A 14,006-nucleotide genomic window follows, 5' to 3' on the forward strand; every position below is an offset into this window, starting at 1 on the left:
CTGAGGTTGTTAATCGATGGTATATACTTCTGTTATTTCAGCTTCACGCTTGAAAAATCATGTTTAGTAACGTAATTCCTGGTGAAAAACGACACTACCCATGAATCCTGATGAGAAAGATCCACCAATCAGAGAGTAATGGTATGCAAGCTGCAACAAAAGTGCTCTGCAGCGACCGCCCACTCCCATGATGCAATTGAGTCACTCTGCTTACACTCTCAAACTATGTAAAGTATTTGTGTTTATCTGAATATTTTGCAATAAACTTTAAATATATTGTTAAATATATTGAAGGATGACATCTACACACACACACACACACAGATGAGGCTTCTTTTGCTGGAAGAGGTGGAGAGTGAAATATAGGCCATGTTGACTTTAGCTGCTGAGGTGGACCGAGCCAAGACTACTCTGGATCCAAACTTTTCACTGAAGCTGAAACTCTGTTCTAATGTTGCAATCATTACAGCAAATCACAATGCAAAGATGCTTGTTCATCAAGGCACACATCATTGGAACAGAATGCATCAAAACACAGCAGCGTGATGCGTGTTATTTAAAGAGACAGTACATTAGTAAATAAAACAAAACCTGTCATTTATACACCCTCGTGTTGTTCCAAACCTGTATGACTTCCTTGGAACACAAAAGGAGGTGGTTAGGAGAATATCCAGTTGTATAGTATCAGTACACCGTATACGACTCATGCACTATATTCCAAGTCTTCTGAAGGCATGGGATAGCTTTGTGTGTCGAACAGACTGAAATGTAAGGATATATTATATACTTAAGATTCAGTTATTTCTTGCACAAAGCTGTCATATGGCTTCAGAAGACATGAAATATAATGCATGAGTCATATGAGCCACTTTTATGGTCTTTTATGGTGCTTTTTTCATCCCTTTTGGAGCATGACCGCTCCTGAACATTCTCCTTAAGATCTCCATTTGTGATCTGCAGAAGAAAGAGAGTCATACAGGTTTGAAAGGACATGAGGGTGAATAAATGATGGCAGAATTTTCATTTTTCGATGAACTAGGGCTAACCCTTTAAAGATGTGCTGTTGGCAAAGAGAGCTCGGATGGTGCAAGTAGGTCAGGAAACAAACGAACACACGGTTTGCTGATCAGATCTCTCTCTCTTTATCTGACTTCACTGTCAAATACAATGTTTTTTGTTTTGACAGCTCTGAAACGGTTTTCCCTGGTTCTTTAAGGCCAGCGGCGGGCCAGATCTGTAAACTGAGCTTGGCGTAAACGGTTTCCTCAAAGTTTAACTCAGCAGTTCATCTGTGACCTCAGGGAAACTAGAGAGGGGTTCACTCCCATAAAATCACAGGAATCCACACACACACACACACATACACGTACACGTGTGTGACACGTCCATCAGGGAAGGCAGAAACCTCAACGGTGTCACGCATACCTGAGACGACTCGCGAAGAGTTGCTTTGCTTGGCATCGTTCACGGACCGGGAATGAAACACCACTAGGAGTGCACCGTTTGCTCGGTAAAATTACGATTGAATCAGCCAAGATTAAAAAAAGAAGAAGATTAAAAAATAAATCTCTCATTTGCCTACCTGTCTCTGCGGCCCCTGAAAGGATTTGGCTCCTGGGGGCTGCTCTGACTGCCAAAAACTCTCATTATTTTAATAATGTTTAATAAAAAACATTTTTTTAAATGTATATATTAAGTCATGCACTTGGTGGTTAATTAATAACAATTAAACAGTTTACATAAGAATTACTCTTAAAGGGATAGTTCACCCAAAAATGTAACTTCTCTCATCATTTACTCACCCATCGTGCCGTCCCAGATGTGTATGACTTTCTTTCACCTGAAGAACACACATGAAGATTTTTAGAAGAATATTTCAGCTCTGTAGGTCCATAGAGTGCAAGTGAATGGTAACCAGAACTTTGAAGCTCCAAAAAGCCAATAAAGGCAGCATACAAGTAATCCATAAGACTTTAGTGGTTTAATCCATGACTTCTGAAGACATCCAATCGATTCTGGGTGAGAACAGACCAAAATGTAACTTCTTTTTCACTGAATATCGTGCCATTCCTAGTGCTTGACGCATAAACAGAGCGCTAGATGGTGCTAGGAAGTGTAATAGAGCCTGAAATCACTACTGCCAAGGAGACTACGTATGTCTAGATTTAAATAAGTTATATTTTGGTCTGTTCTCAACCAAAATTTGGAGACTGGATCACTTCAGAAGTCGTATGAATTACTTTTATGCTGCCTTTGTGTGCTTTTTGGAGCTTCAAAGTTCTAGTCACCATTCACTTGCATTGTGAGGACCTACAAAGCTGAAATATTCTTCATTTGTGTTCTGCAGAAGAAAGAAAGTCATAGACATCTGGAACAGCGCGATGGGTGAGTAAATAATGAGAGAATGTACATTATTGGGTGCACTGTACCTTTAAATCAAGGCATTAACTGCATCTGAAATGTATTTTATTTGCCCTTACTAAAACATACAACCACAACCTAAGTTTGCTCCACAATACCACACAGTGTGAATTTGTATAGTCGTATAATATTTGGCAAAAATTATGTGGTTAACGTGATAAATAGACAAATAAATAAAGGGAATCAGTGTTAACCCACACAGAAATGTGATATTTCCCATATAAAAATCACTGTTCATCTATTTGAGCATAAATGTAAATATTCAAATTCCACCAGTATTTATACGAAATAAAAATTACAAATGTAACATATATAAAAATATATTTTGGATTAAATATATATTGCATATTTACATGTGCTCTGGCCTTTATCCGATTTCTGTATGGAAATGTTTAGTCAGATAGTTTTAATGAAAATAGTGATCAGCAAAGCTCTAGCTCACATGAATAATAACTCTAATACATAAGTTAGGATATATATTTCCATGCATGACTCTAAAGTGCGTGATGCTGTTACCAACTGAATTGTTTGTGAGAACTTACCTGGTCTGAGTCTAAATCTCTGAACCTCATTCAAACACAAGCACAGATGTGTGGAAAATAAATCCAGATCGTTTCTTATGAGGTCCTGTTGTCTTGTGATGCATGCAAACTCACAGTCCGCCCCTCTCATCCGAAAGGATCCGTTCCGTTCATGAGATCTCTCCATACACCATCACCGCTCCACACACACTGACACACACACACTCTCTCACAGGTCCAGACACAAACTGCATTGGAGAGAGAGAAAGAGAGCGATGGACTGTGCTCAAAACCTAGTGAGCTGCCTACCTAGACATCAATTTAAGTCATCCAAGGCGCGCGACGCATTGCATACAACACCAGTGGAGACTACAGAGTTTAAGTGCATCAAAGTGCATTCCACTAAATTAAATTAAGCAATTTTAATATATTGCACACATTATGAATTCAAAATAAAAGTTACATTTTTAATTAAAATGAATGAAGTGAATGAAGCGTAGAATCAAAACAGAATTCATACGTTTTAAACGAAACAGTTTGTTAAATGGAAAAGCATTGATCATTTTACATTTAGCAGTGTTGAGCATATATAAATACATCTAGTTTAAACGACATGTTTAAGCCTTCCTTTTGCCAGATTAGAGCGCGCGTTCGCAATTTTTTTTTTTATTATTGTTTTAGCGCGCGCACAATACTGACTCACAAATGCTACTAAAGCCTAAAATGCCATATGCGTCAAAGATGCTCATCTTTGTTCATTAGAGCATCTTTGACGTAGCCTATATGGCATTTTAGGTTTAAGTAGCATTTTTGAGTCAGTACTGTGCGCGCGCTAAAATAATAATAAAAAAAAAAATGCGAACGCGCGCTCTAATCTTAATAATAATAATTCAATATGAATTCAATAATTCATCAAAGATGCTCAAATGAACAAAGATGAGCATTTGTGACGCATATGTCATTTTAGGCTTCGTAGGGTTCCGAATCAGTAACATTTTTGAGTCAGATTGGCTTTAACACTGCTGCACGCGCCAGGTAGGCATGAGCAGGGGCGGACTGGCCATGGGGAGAACCGGGGCTTTTCCCGGTGGGCCGGCCGCGAAACGAGGCCGAACGGGCGGCGATAAGCTGAAATGTGCCACCGCGTTATGCCGAACGGACCGCAACTGGCTGAAAAGGGCCGCAAAACGGCGCCACGATATGCAGAAAATGACAGGACCCCCAGACAGGAGGGCCGGTTTCACTTCCAAGTCCGCCCCCTGCACATCAGTTCATTTGTTTTGAGATACAGACAAAAGTGGTTGATGGTTTGGTGTCAGACATCTCTCTCCTCCTCATGAGTCATGCGTGTTTAGTTCTGGTCTGGTGCCATTCCACCGGCACGAAAAAAATCAATTCTGCGATTCGTTCAAGTCGTTGATTCCCGTGAATCATCTGAATGTTCGCGCGCTATGGTGCGCGTAAAGGTGCGTTCACACTGCCAGCTACTTTGTCTCTGCATGTTGCCAGTGGCTGGCGGTTAGGTCACTTGTGTATGGAGAGTCACTGTTTACAATTAATATTATTATTAATATATTTGGATCACGTGAGCTCTACCGTCTTCATTCGTAATAGCTGTCACTCCCGAAAGTCGCTCTTCATTTGCATAAAGTTAAACAATTCTCATCTTTGTTGCGTCGATGGATACAGCCACATCCAGTCGCCAACGGTCGCCGTCGCCAGCTCTCATTGAAGTCGTTTTGTCCCTGCATGTCGCTGGCAGTGTGAACGCAACTTAACGAGAACCGAAAACACGAGACAAACTCAAGGCAGATGCGGCGTGTGTCTAACAATCAAATCAACTATCATAATCAGAATAATGATATCGTGACGCACGAGTAACAGGCCGGAATTAATCACAGAATTCCGCAACTCATGGATAAATTTCACGCTACTGGTCTTGAGCATTGCAATGGGGTTCTGCAGCCAAGTGATTAAATATCTAAGATAGCAAATGAAAAATTAAAGGTATATACCATAGAAGGGATTGACTTCCGTTACTGCAGAAGACGTAATGACACCAGGGCTGGACTGGTAATCTGGCATACCGGGCATTTTCCCGGTGGGCCGACGCACTTTGGGTCCGATCAGGGGCGGATTGGCCATCGGGAGAATCGAGGGGGCAGGTGGGCCAGCCGTGAAACAGGCCGAAATGGCCGTGATAAGCTAAAATGAGACGGCAGGTTATGCAGAACGGACCTCAAAACGGTTGCGCGATATGCAGCGAACACCCTTTAAGAGATACCTTTAAAACAAATATTCAGGACTTTTTAAAGGAACAGTTCACCCAAAACATCATTTACTCACCAACATACCATCCCAGATATGTATGACTTTCTTCCGCAGAACACAAATGGAGATTTCTAGGGGAATATTTCAGCTTTTTATGTGCATACAATGGAAGGGAAAGGTGACCAGAACATTGAAGCTCCAAAAAACACATAAAAGCAGCATACAAGTAATCCATACGACTCCAGTGGTTTAATCCGTGTCTTCAGAAGTCATATGATCGGTATGGGTGAGAAACTGATCCTTTTTTTTACTATAAATCACCACTTTCACTTTCACATTCTTCTTCTTTTGTTTTTTGGTGATTCAAATTCTTTGTGCATATCGCCACCTACTGGTTTGGGCTGGTTAAAGGTGGAGATTTATATTAAAAAAGGACTACGAGCAATATGGATCCATGGTGTATTTACCTGTGATTTTATCAACATAAAATACTGTAGCTCAAAGGAAAACTTAGACATTTAAACACTTAGACGTGAATTAAGACAATGCTCACAATTCAGGAAAGGCATTTTCCGAAGCAATGAGACAAGTACACCTCAAAGCACTCAAAAAACATGAGAACATGTGGAACAATTTTGAATCTGCCCAGAACTGGACATCTTCCTGAACTGAGAGTCTGGGCAAGAAGACAACCAAAATGCTTATGGGACCTCTTAAAGTGCTTTAGTGCATCATATGCATGAAGACAAAAGGGATAGTTCGCCCCAAAAATTACAATTCTGTCATTTACTCACCCTCATGTCGTTCCAAACCTTTCTGTGGAACACAAGTGAAGACAGCAGTTGAATCTCTTTAATAAGCCTTTAATTAAACTCTCTCTGAGTTTGACCAAAAGGCACTTGAGGGACTCCATAATTTGCAGGAAGATTCAAAGGTCTGATAAGTCTAAAATTAAACAATGTTGATCTCATTTCTAGCCACAGTGTGTAACACCGACATTAGAAACAGCACACCGCTCGTGTAGGACGTTAGTTGAAGCATGTGTGTTTGTTGATGTTTCGTTGTGGCATGGACTGGAAAACTCATAAAGATGGAAGGGGAAATGATTGGAGCAGAACCGAGAGAAAACCTGGAGTAAAATGTGCCACAATCTGCAAGAGCACTGGGAAGTTTATTCGCCCTTTCAACACAACAGCGGACCAAAAAATACAGCCAAAACCACATGCAAGTGGCTTCAAACCAGAAGGTTAATGTCCTGGAGTGTCCAAAACAAAACGCACCGCTCCATCCCACCGAGCATCTGTGGAAATGAGCTTTTCACTTTCAACTTCTTTGATTTTTATGATTTGATTTGGTCGGTTTTCTTGTACTCTTGTATTTTAGGGGTCTTCAAGTCGATGAGTGGAAAAATCCCAGTGAAATGCATCATGCTTACATAAATCATTTAATAAATCGTAGAATGTATTGTTTTTATAGTCTTAGGGCAACTGGGACTATTGATCACAGACTCAAAGGATTTTGAATCACACATGTGGCTGTGGCCATGTCCAAGTGTTTTCGTAATATGCCTGAAAATAGAGTCATTTCTCAATGAATATCGCCCATGTTTGTGTATGTGAGAGTGTGTGTGTGTTATGTGTGCATGTGAGTGTGTGTATTTGGGTATGTATGTGTGTCTGTGTGTGTACGTGTATGTGTGCATGTGAGTGGGTGTGTGAGTGTGTGTGTGTGTGTGTGTGTTTCTCAGCTCTGTATAAGCTGCTCAACATTCTTGTGGTATTTATGACACCATTCAGTAGCATTTTACACTGATGTTGTGTGTGTGTGAGTGTCACTGTGTGTGAGAGGTCAGACAAAGAAAGGGTTTCAACAGACAGCAGCAGTCGTCTCCTCCTGCCCTACAAACTGACCACAAACACTTCACACATGCATATAAACTTTCTGTCTGTGACCGATGCACTGTCCTCTCTGGACACTTCACTCTTTTGAGTTTGTGTGTTTTTAAGCTACTCCACTATAAAGCCTCTGTTGAACTTTCTCGAGTGGGAAAATACAAGACAAGTGCACCACCTGCTGTCCACTTTCAATAGTTGCACTTTCAGGTAGAACATGACAAAAGGAGATCAGTGTGAATCTCATTAAACATGTAAAGAACATGTCAGAGTCAAATTTCACCCCAACTAATTACATAAGTAATTATATTTTAAGGAACTTTTTTTTTTTTAAGACCGTTATGACTTCTGTCATGAGATGATGATAAGAATAAGAATAAAAACATTTGCATTTTTCATTTATTTAGACACAACTTCTCACAGAATTTGTTATTTTTGAGTGAAGTATCCCTTTATTTAAATGAAGTTCACACAAAAAGGTAAATTCTCTCATCATTTACTCACCCTCATGTTGTCCCAGATGTGTATGACTTTCTTTCTACTGAAGAACACAAATTAAGATTTTTTTTATATAAAATACTATATTACTTTAATGAGAATTGAATAGGATTAATCATTATAAAGAACGATAATTACAACAACAACAAAAAAAAAACATTCTGATGCATTACGGTAATGAGAATTTGGGGTTTAAATGTGCTCTCAAAAAATATTTCAATCTAGTTTTTCAATTTAAGCGTTTCTATTGTATAACAAATTTTCATCAAAATCAGTTGAGCAATCTTTAACTTCATTATATACATATACATACATATATATACATACAGTGCATTCATAAAGTTTTCAGACCCTTTGCTATGACACTTGAAATTTAGCTCAGGTGCATCCCATTTCTCTGGATCATCTTTGAGATGTTTCTACATTTTGATTTGAGTCCACCTGTGGCAAATTAAATTGATTGGACATGATTTGGAAAGACACACCTGTCTATATAAGGTCTCACAGCTGAAAATGCATATCAGAGCAAAAGCCGAGCCATGAAGACAAAGGAACTGCCCGCAGAGCTCAGAGACAGGATTGTGTCGAGGCACGGATCTGGGGAAGGCTACAAAAAGATTTCAGGTGCACTGAAGGTTCCCAAGAGCACAGTGTCCTCCATAATTCATAAATGGAAGAAGTTTGGAACCAACCAGGACTCTTCCTAGAGCTGGACGCCCGGCCAAACTGAGCAATCAGAGGAGAAGGGCCTCGGTAGGAGAGGTGACCAAGAACCCGATGGTCACTCTGGTTGAGCTCCAGAGATCATGTGTGGAGATGGGAGAAACTTTCAGAAGGACGACCATCAATGCAACACTCCACCGATCAGAGTGTCCAGACGGACGCATCTCCTCAGTGCAAGACACATAAATAAATCACCTAAAGGACTCTCAGATTGTGAGAAACAAAATTCTCTGGTCTGATGAAATGAAGATTGAACTGTTTGGCCTCAACGCCAAGCGTCATGTCTGGAGGAAACCAGGCACCGCTCATCACCTGCACAATACCATCCCAACGGTGCAGCATGGTGGGCATGATGTGTTTTTCAGTGGCAGGTACTGGGGACTGGTCAGGGTTGAAGGAAAGCTGAACACAGCAAAATACAGAGATATCCTTAATGAACACCTGGTCCAGAGCGCTCGGGACCTCAGACTGGGCCGAAGGTTCCCCATCCATCAGGACAATGACCCTAAGCACACAGCTAAGACACCGCAAGAGTGGCTTTGGGACAACTCTGTGAATGTCCTTGAGTGGCCCAGCCAGACACCGGACTTGAACCCAATCGAACATCTCGCCATCCAGCCTGACAGAGCTAGAGATGATCTGCAGAGAAGAACAGCAGATAATCCCCAAATCCAGGTGTGCAAAACTTGTTACATCATACCCAAAAGATTTTAATCACTGTAATTGCTGCCAAAGGTGCTTCAAATTATTTAAATACTTCCAAGAAATAATATGATGGGTATATATACAGTATATTTGGTTATAGATCAGATCATAGATGTGTGATGTTTGAGGAATAGGCAAATTACAAGTTAATTATTTTAGGTTCCGTAACATGATCTGATGGTCCCGTACATCTTTTCGTGCATCATATCATTTGACATCATATGATACACTAAATAAGTGTGTCCCAGTGTGAAAGTATATTTATAAATGAAGGCATTATATATCATGTGTGTCAGTCAGTAGGGGGCAGTGCAACATTTAAAACATGTAAAGTTATCTTTAGCATTAGACTGATCGCTGCCTGCACAAAATCTATTATGGGTACAATCAATCATATTACAACCAGAATGATCTATTAATGATGATTAAGCAGGTCGAAAAGTGACCAACAAGAGAAGCAGTCTGTCATCACCATCAAACCAAAAAACTAGACTAGCTGAGAGCAAGGCAAACATTTTCAAAAGTTGAAGGGACAGATATGGCCAAACAGCACACACTGTTACCTACAGAAACATCAAGGTGGACCAATAACTTCTGGTTGCCATGGAGACCAGGTCCCACAGAAATCTGGTAAGAGGAGTTTTCTGCAAGATGCAAAATCATATATGCATGCACCTATATATATACAGTATACTGTATAGAGAGAGAGAGAGAGTTTTCGATTTTCTGAGAGAAATGTGAGTGGGTACCTGTGCAAAAGTTGCCGTTTCGATGCTAGGGTGTTCTGAGTGGTTGCCAGTGCATTGCTATGCATTTGCATAGGTGTTTTGAGTGGTTCCCAGGGCGTTGCTATGTAGTTGCAAAGGTGTTCTGAGTGGTTCCCAGGGTGTTGCTATGTAGTTGCAAAGGTGTTCTGGTACCCAGGGCGTTGCTATGTAGTTGCAAAAGTGTTCTGAGTGGTTGCCAGGGCATTGCTATGTAGTTGCAAAGGTGTTCTGAGTGGTTCCCAGGGCATTGCTATGTAGTTGCAAAGGTGTTCTGAGTGGTTCCCAGGGTGTTGCTATGTAGTTGCAAAGGTGTTCTGGTACCCAGGGCGTTGCTATGTAGTTGCAAAGGTGTTCTGAGTGGTTCCCAGGGCGTTGCTATGTAGTTGCAAAGGTGTTCTGAGTGGTTCCCAGGGCGTTGCTATGCAGTTGCAAAGGTGTTCTGAGTGGTTCCCAGGGCGTTGCTATGCAGTTGCAAAGGTGTTCTGAGTGGTTCCCAGGGCGTTGCTATGTAGTTGCAAAGGTGTTCTGAGTGGTTCCCAGGGCGTTGCTATGTAGTTGCAAAGGTGTTCTGAGTGGTTCCCAGGGCGTTGCTATGCAGTTGCAAAGGTGTTCTGAGTGGTTCCCAGGGCGTTGCTATGCAGTTGCAAAGGTGTTCTGAGTGGTTGCCAGTGCATTGCTATGCAGTTGCAAAGGTGTTCTGAGTGGTTCCCAGGGCCTTGCTATGCATTTGCAAAGGTGTTCTGAGTGGTTCCCAGGGCGTTGCTATGCAGTTGCAAAGGTGTTCTGAGTTGTTCCCAGGGCACTGCTATGCAGTTGCAAAGGTGTTCTGAGTGGTTGCCATGGTGTTGCTATGCATTTTCAAAGGTGTTCTGAGTGGTTCCCAGGGCGTTGCTATGCAGTTGCAAAGGTGTTCTGAGTGGTTCCCAGGGCATTGCTATGCATTTGCATAGGTGTTCTGAGTGGTTCCCAGGGCGTTGCTATGCAGTTGCAAAGGTGTTCTGAGTGGATGACAGGGCGTTGCTATGGAGTTGCAAATGTGTTCTGAGTGGTTGCCATGGTGTTGCTATGCAGTTGCAAAGGTGTTCTGAGTTGTTCCCAGGGCATTGCTATGCAGTTGCAAAGGTGTTCTGCGTGGTTCCCAGTGCATTGCTATGCATTTGCAAAGGTGTTCTGAGTGGTTCCCAGGGTGTTGCTATGCAGTTGCAAAGGTGTTCTTAGTGGTTCCCAGGGCGTTGCTATGCAGTTGCAGAGGTGTTCTGAGTGGTTCCCAGGGCGTTGCTATGCAGTTGCAAAGGTGTTCTGAGTGGATGACAGGGCGTTGCTATGCAGTTGCAAATGTGTTCTGAGTGGTTTCCATGGTGTTGCTATGCAGTTGCAAAGGTGTTCTGAGTGGTTGCCAGGGCGTTGTTATGCAGTTGCAAAGGTGTTCTGGGTGGTTTTTGGTGTTTTGCTATATGGAAGTGAATTGGGGCCATTCTGTAAATGTAAAATTATCACTGTTTCAAAAGTATTGCCACAAGACGTAAAGAACATGCATGTTGACATGATTTCACTGTGATAAAAGCCCTTGCTAACCTTGTCTGTGTAAAGTTATATCCAATCTTACAGCTTCATTGCTATGATGACATAACGCTGTAAGCCCTAAACAAGACCATAAAAACGACTAATGTAATAATACATGAGTTCTAATGGATTAATGGATGTGCTTTTATAAAATTAGAAGCGTCACATTTCCACCTTTAAACCCTCCAAACAATGACCCCAATGGCTTCAATTGTAAGTGCCTCATTGTAACCTTGTTTTTTAACTTTTTAAAGAAAGGTCAAAATAATTTTTCATGGTAATCAATATTACGTCACAAATGCTGTCGATTGAGATAAACTTGTATTGAACCCAGAATATTCCTTTAAGTGAAACCTAATGTGCATTTTTGTGCACCATTGATGCTCTCTTCTTGCAAAGTGGCACAGCAAAAAGCACAACAATATGACAAGAAGACACATACATCTTCTCTGGTGTACTGCCCCAGAGTGATGGGTTGTTCCTTAAAATAGACAGAACCAGGAAATCTCTAGACTAAAGAGCACCTTCCCGAGCATCTTGCCATCGGTTCACTAAAGCTCATTCTACAACCCTGTGCTGCATCCATTTACTGTATTTTACTATAACCTGATTCATTTCACATGCTTTGAAATGCCAAAATAGTTTTGTACACTTAACTCATGCATAACTCATTGCATCACATAACAAAATATCAAAGTAAGTGTTGTATGCACACAAGTGCTGCCAGCAGCTATTGAGCTTTTCTCTGTACTAATTTTACTTAAAAAAAAAAAAGATGCATGCTTTGGTATATTGTTATCTAATAAAAGGTAACAAAAAAATGTTAAGTGTAGTTTTAAGTGTGCAAATACTTTTTTGGGCCACTGCATATAGTAAATGATATCAGAAGACATGCTTATAGCTACACATATAGAAAATACTCATGCCATGAGAATACATAAAAACAACATGTTGGAAATGTTCATGTGCACGTGTGCATTTGATTGTTCCGACTAGCAAACTATTCATTCATTTTGATGTGTTCATTTTCTAAATATCCAACTTTGGGATCTTAGCCAAGCATATCCAAATGCTTGGCTAAGCCAGATCATGCTCCAACCCAACTATTAATATCTGAAATGTTCAGGTTTGTGGCATTTTAATGAAATGCAATGGAACCATAATTAGCGTTGAATATTTGGTTACATCCTTGCACAGAACTGTAGTTTGTAATAAGTGAGTGGTTTTCAACATTTAGAGCAGCCTTCATGCACACTGCATATTGGTTCATTTGGCCATATATATATATACACTGATCAGCCACAACATTAAAACCACAGACAGGTGAAGTGAATAACATTGATTATCTCATTACAATGGCACCTGTCAAGGGGTGGGATATATTAGGCAGCAAGTGAACAGTCTGTTCTTGAATTTCATGTGTTGGAAGCAGGATAAATTGGGCAAGGGTAAGGATCTGAGCGACTTTGACAAGGGCCAAATTGTGATGTCTAGACGACTGGGTCAGAGCAACTCCAAAATGGTCTTGTGGGGTGTTCCTGGTATGCAGTGGCTAGTACCTATCAAAATAAGTGGTCAAAGGAAGGGCAACCGGTGAACCGGCGACAGGTTCATGGGCACTCAAGGCTCATTAAGTGAAGGCTAGCCTGTCTGGTCTGATCCTACAGAAGAGCTACCATGCTGACCCCTGTCCACCTCCGAAAGCGTCTACAATGGGCACGTGAGCGTCAGAACTGGACCATGGAGCAATGGAAGAAGGGGGCCTGGTCTGATCAATCACGTTTTCTTTGAGATCATGTGGACGGTCGGTGCAAGTAAGTCGTTTACCTGTGGAAGAGATGGCAGCAGGATGCATTATGGGAAGAAGTGTGATGCTCTGGGCGATGTTCTGCTGGGACACCTTGGGTCCTGACATTCATGTGGATGTTACTTTGACACGTACCACCTACTTAAAGAATGGTTGCAGACCACGTCCACCCCTTCAAAGCAACGGTATTCCCTGATGGCATTGGCCTCTTTCAGCAGGATAATGCGCCCTGCCACACTGCACACATTGTTCGGGAACGGTTTGAGGAACATGACAAAGAGTTCAAGGTGTTGAATTGGCCTCCAAATTCTCCAGATCTCAATCCGATGGAGCATCTATGGGATGTGCTGCACCAATATTGGAGGCTCCACCTCGCAACTTACAGGACTTAAAGGATCTGCTGCTAACGTATCGGTGCCAAATGCCACGGGACACCTTCAGAGGTCTTATGGAGTCCATGCCTCGACGGGTCAGAGCTGTTTTGTCGGCACGAGGGGGACATACATGATATTAGGCAGGTGGTTTTAATGTTGTGGCTGATCGGTGTATATATATTTATACTATATTATCATTTATTTTCACGCAAAGTATGTTGCTCCATCAGTGTTCCATAAAAAATTTATTTTTACAATCTTGAGACATTTTGTAACCAGAAAAATGCAAATTTTCCTTCATGTGTGCCTTTATCCTGTTTACATTGTACCCTAACAATACTACTTTTTATGTAACTGAAAACCATATAGCAACATATGTTTCATGTGTGTTTATATTGCCAAATATCAGATGTACTATAGTGGAAAAAGTATTTTTATCTAAAAAGCAATGTTTTGTGGTATTC

At 41.2% G+C, this 14,006-nt stretch overlaps 1 protein-coding gene across 2 annotated transcripts in view; it reads right to left on the bottom strand.

Moving 5' to 3' along the window:
• Window positions 1-3,135, bottom strand: part of LOC127634932 (netrin-3-like) — a 41,547-nt gene extending 38,412 nt beyond the window's left edge. Inside the window, exon 1 of one of the 2 annotated variants that reach the window (XM_052114694.1) lies at window positions 2,964-3,135. In XM_052114694.1, the coding sequence (XP_051970654.1) occupies window positions 2,964-3,129 (166 nt within the window). In that variant the 5' untranslated portion in view covers window positions 3,130-3,135. The remainder of the gene's footprint in view (window positions 1-2,963) is intronic. The other variant, XM_052114695.1, reaches the window with a different exon arrangement.
• Between the last annotated feature and the right edge of the window lie 10,871 nt (window positions 3,136-14,006).

This window comes from Xyrauchen texanus, chromosome 42 (assembly GCF_025860055.1).
Source record: "Xyrauchen texanus isolate HMW12.3.18 chromosome 42, RBS_HiC_50CHRs, whole genome shotgun sequence".
Taxonomy (NCBI): Eukaryota; Metazoa; Chordata; class Actinopteri; order Cypriniformes; family Catostomidae; genus Xyrauchen; species Xyrauchen texanus.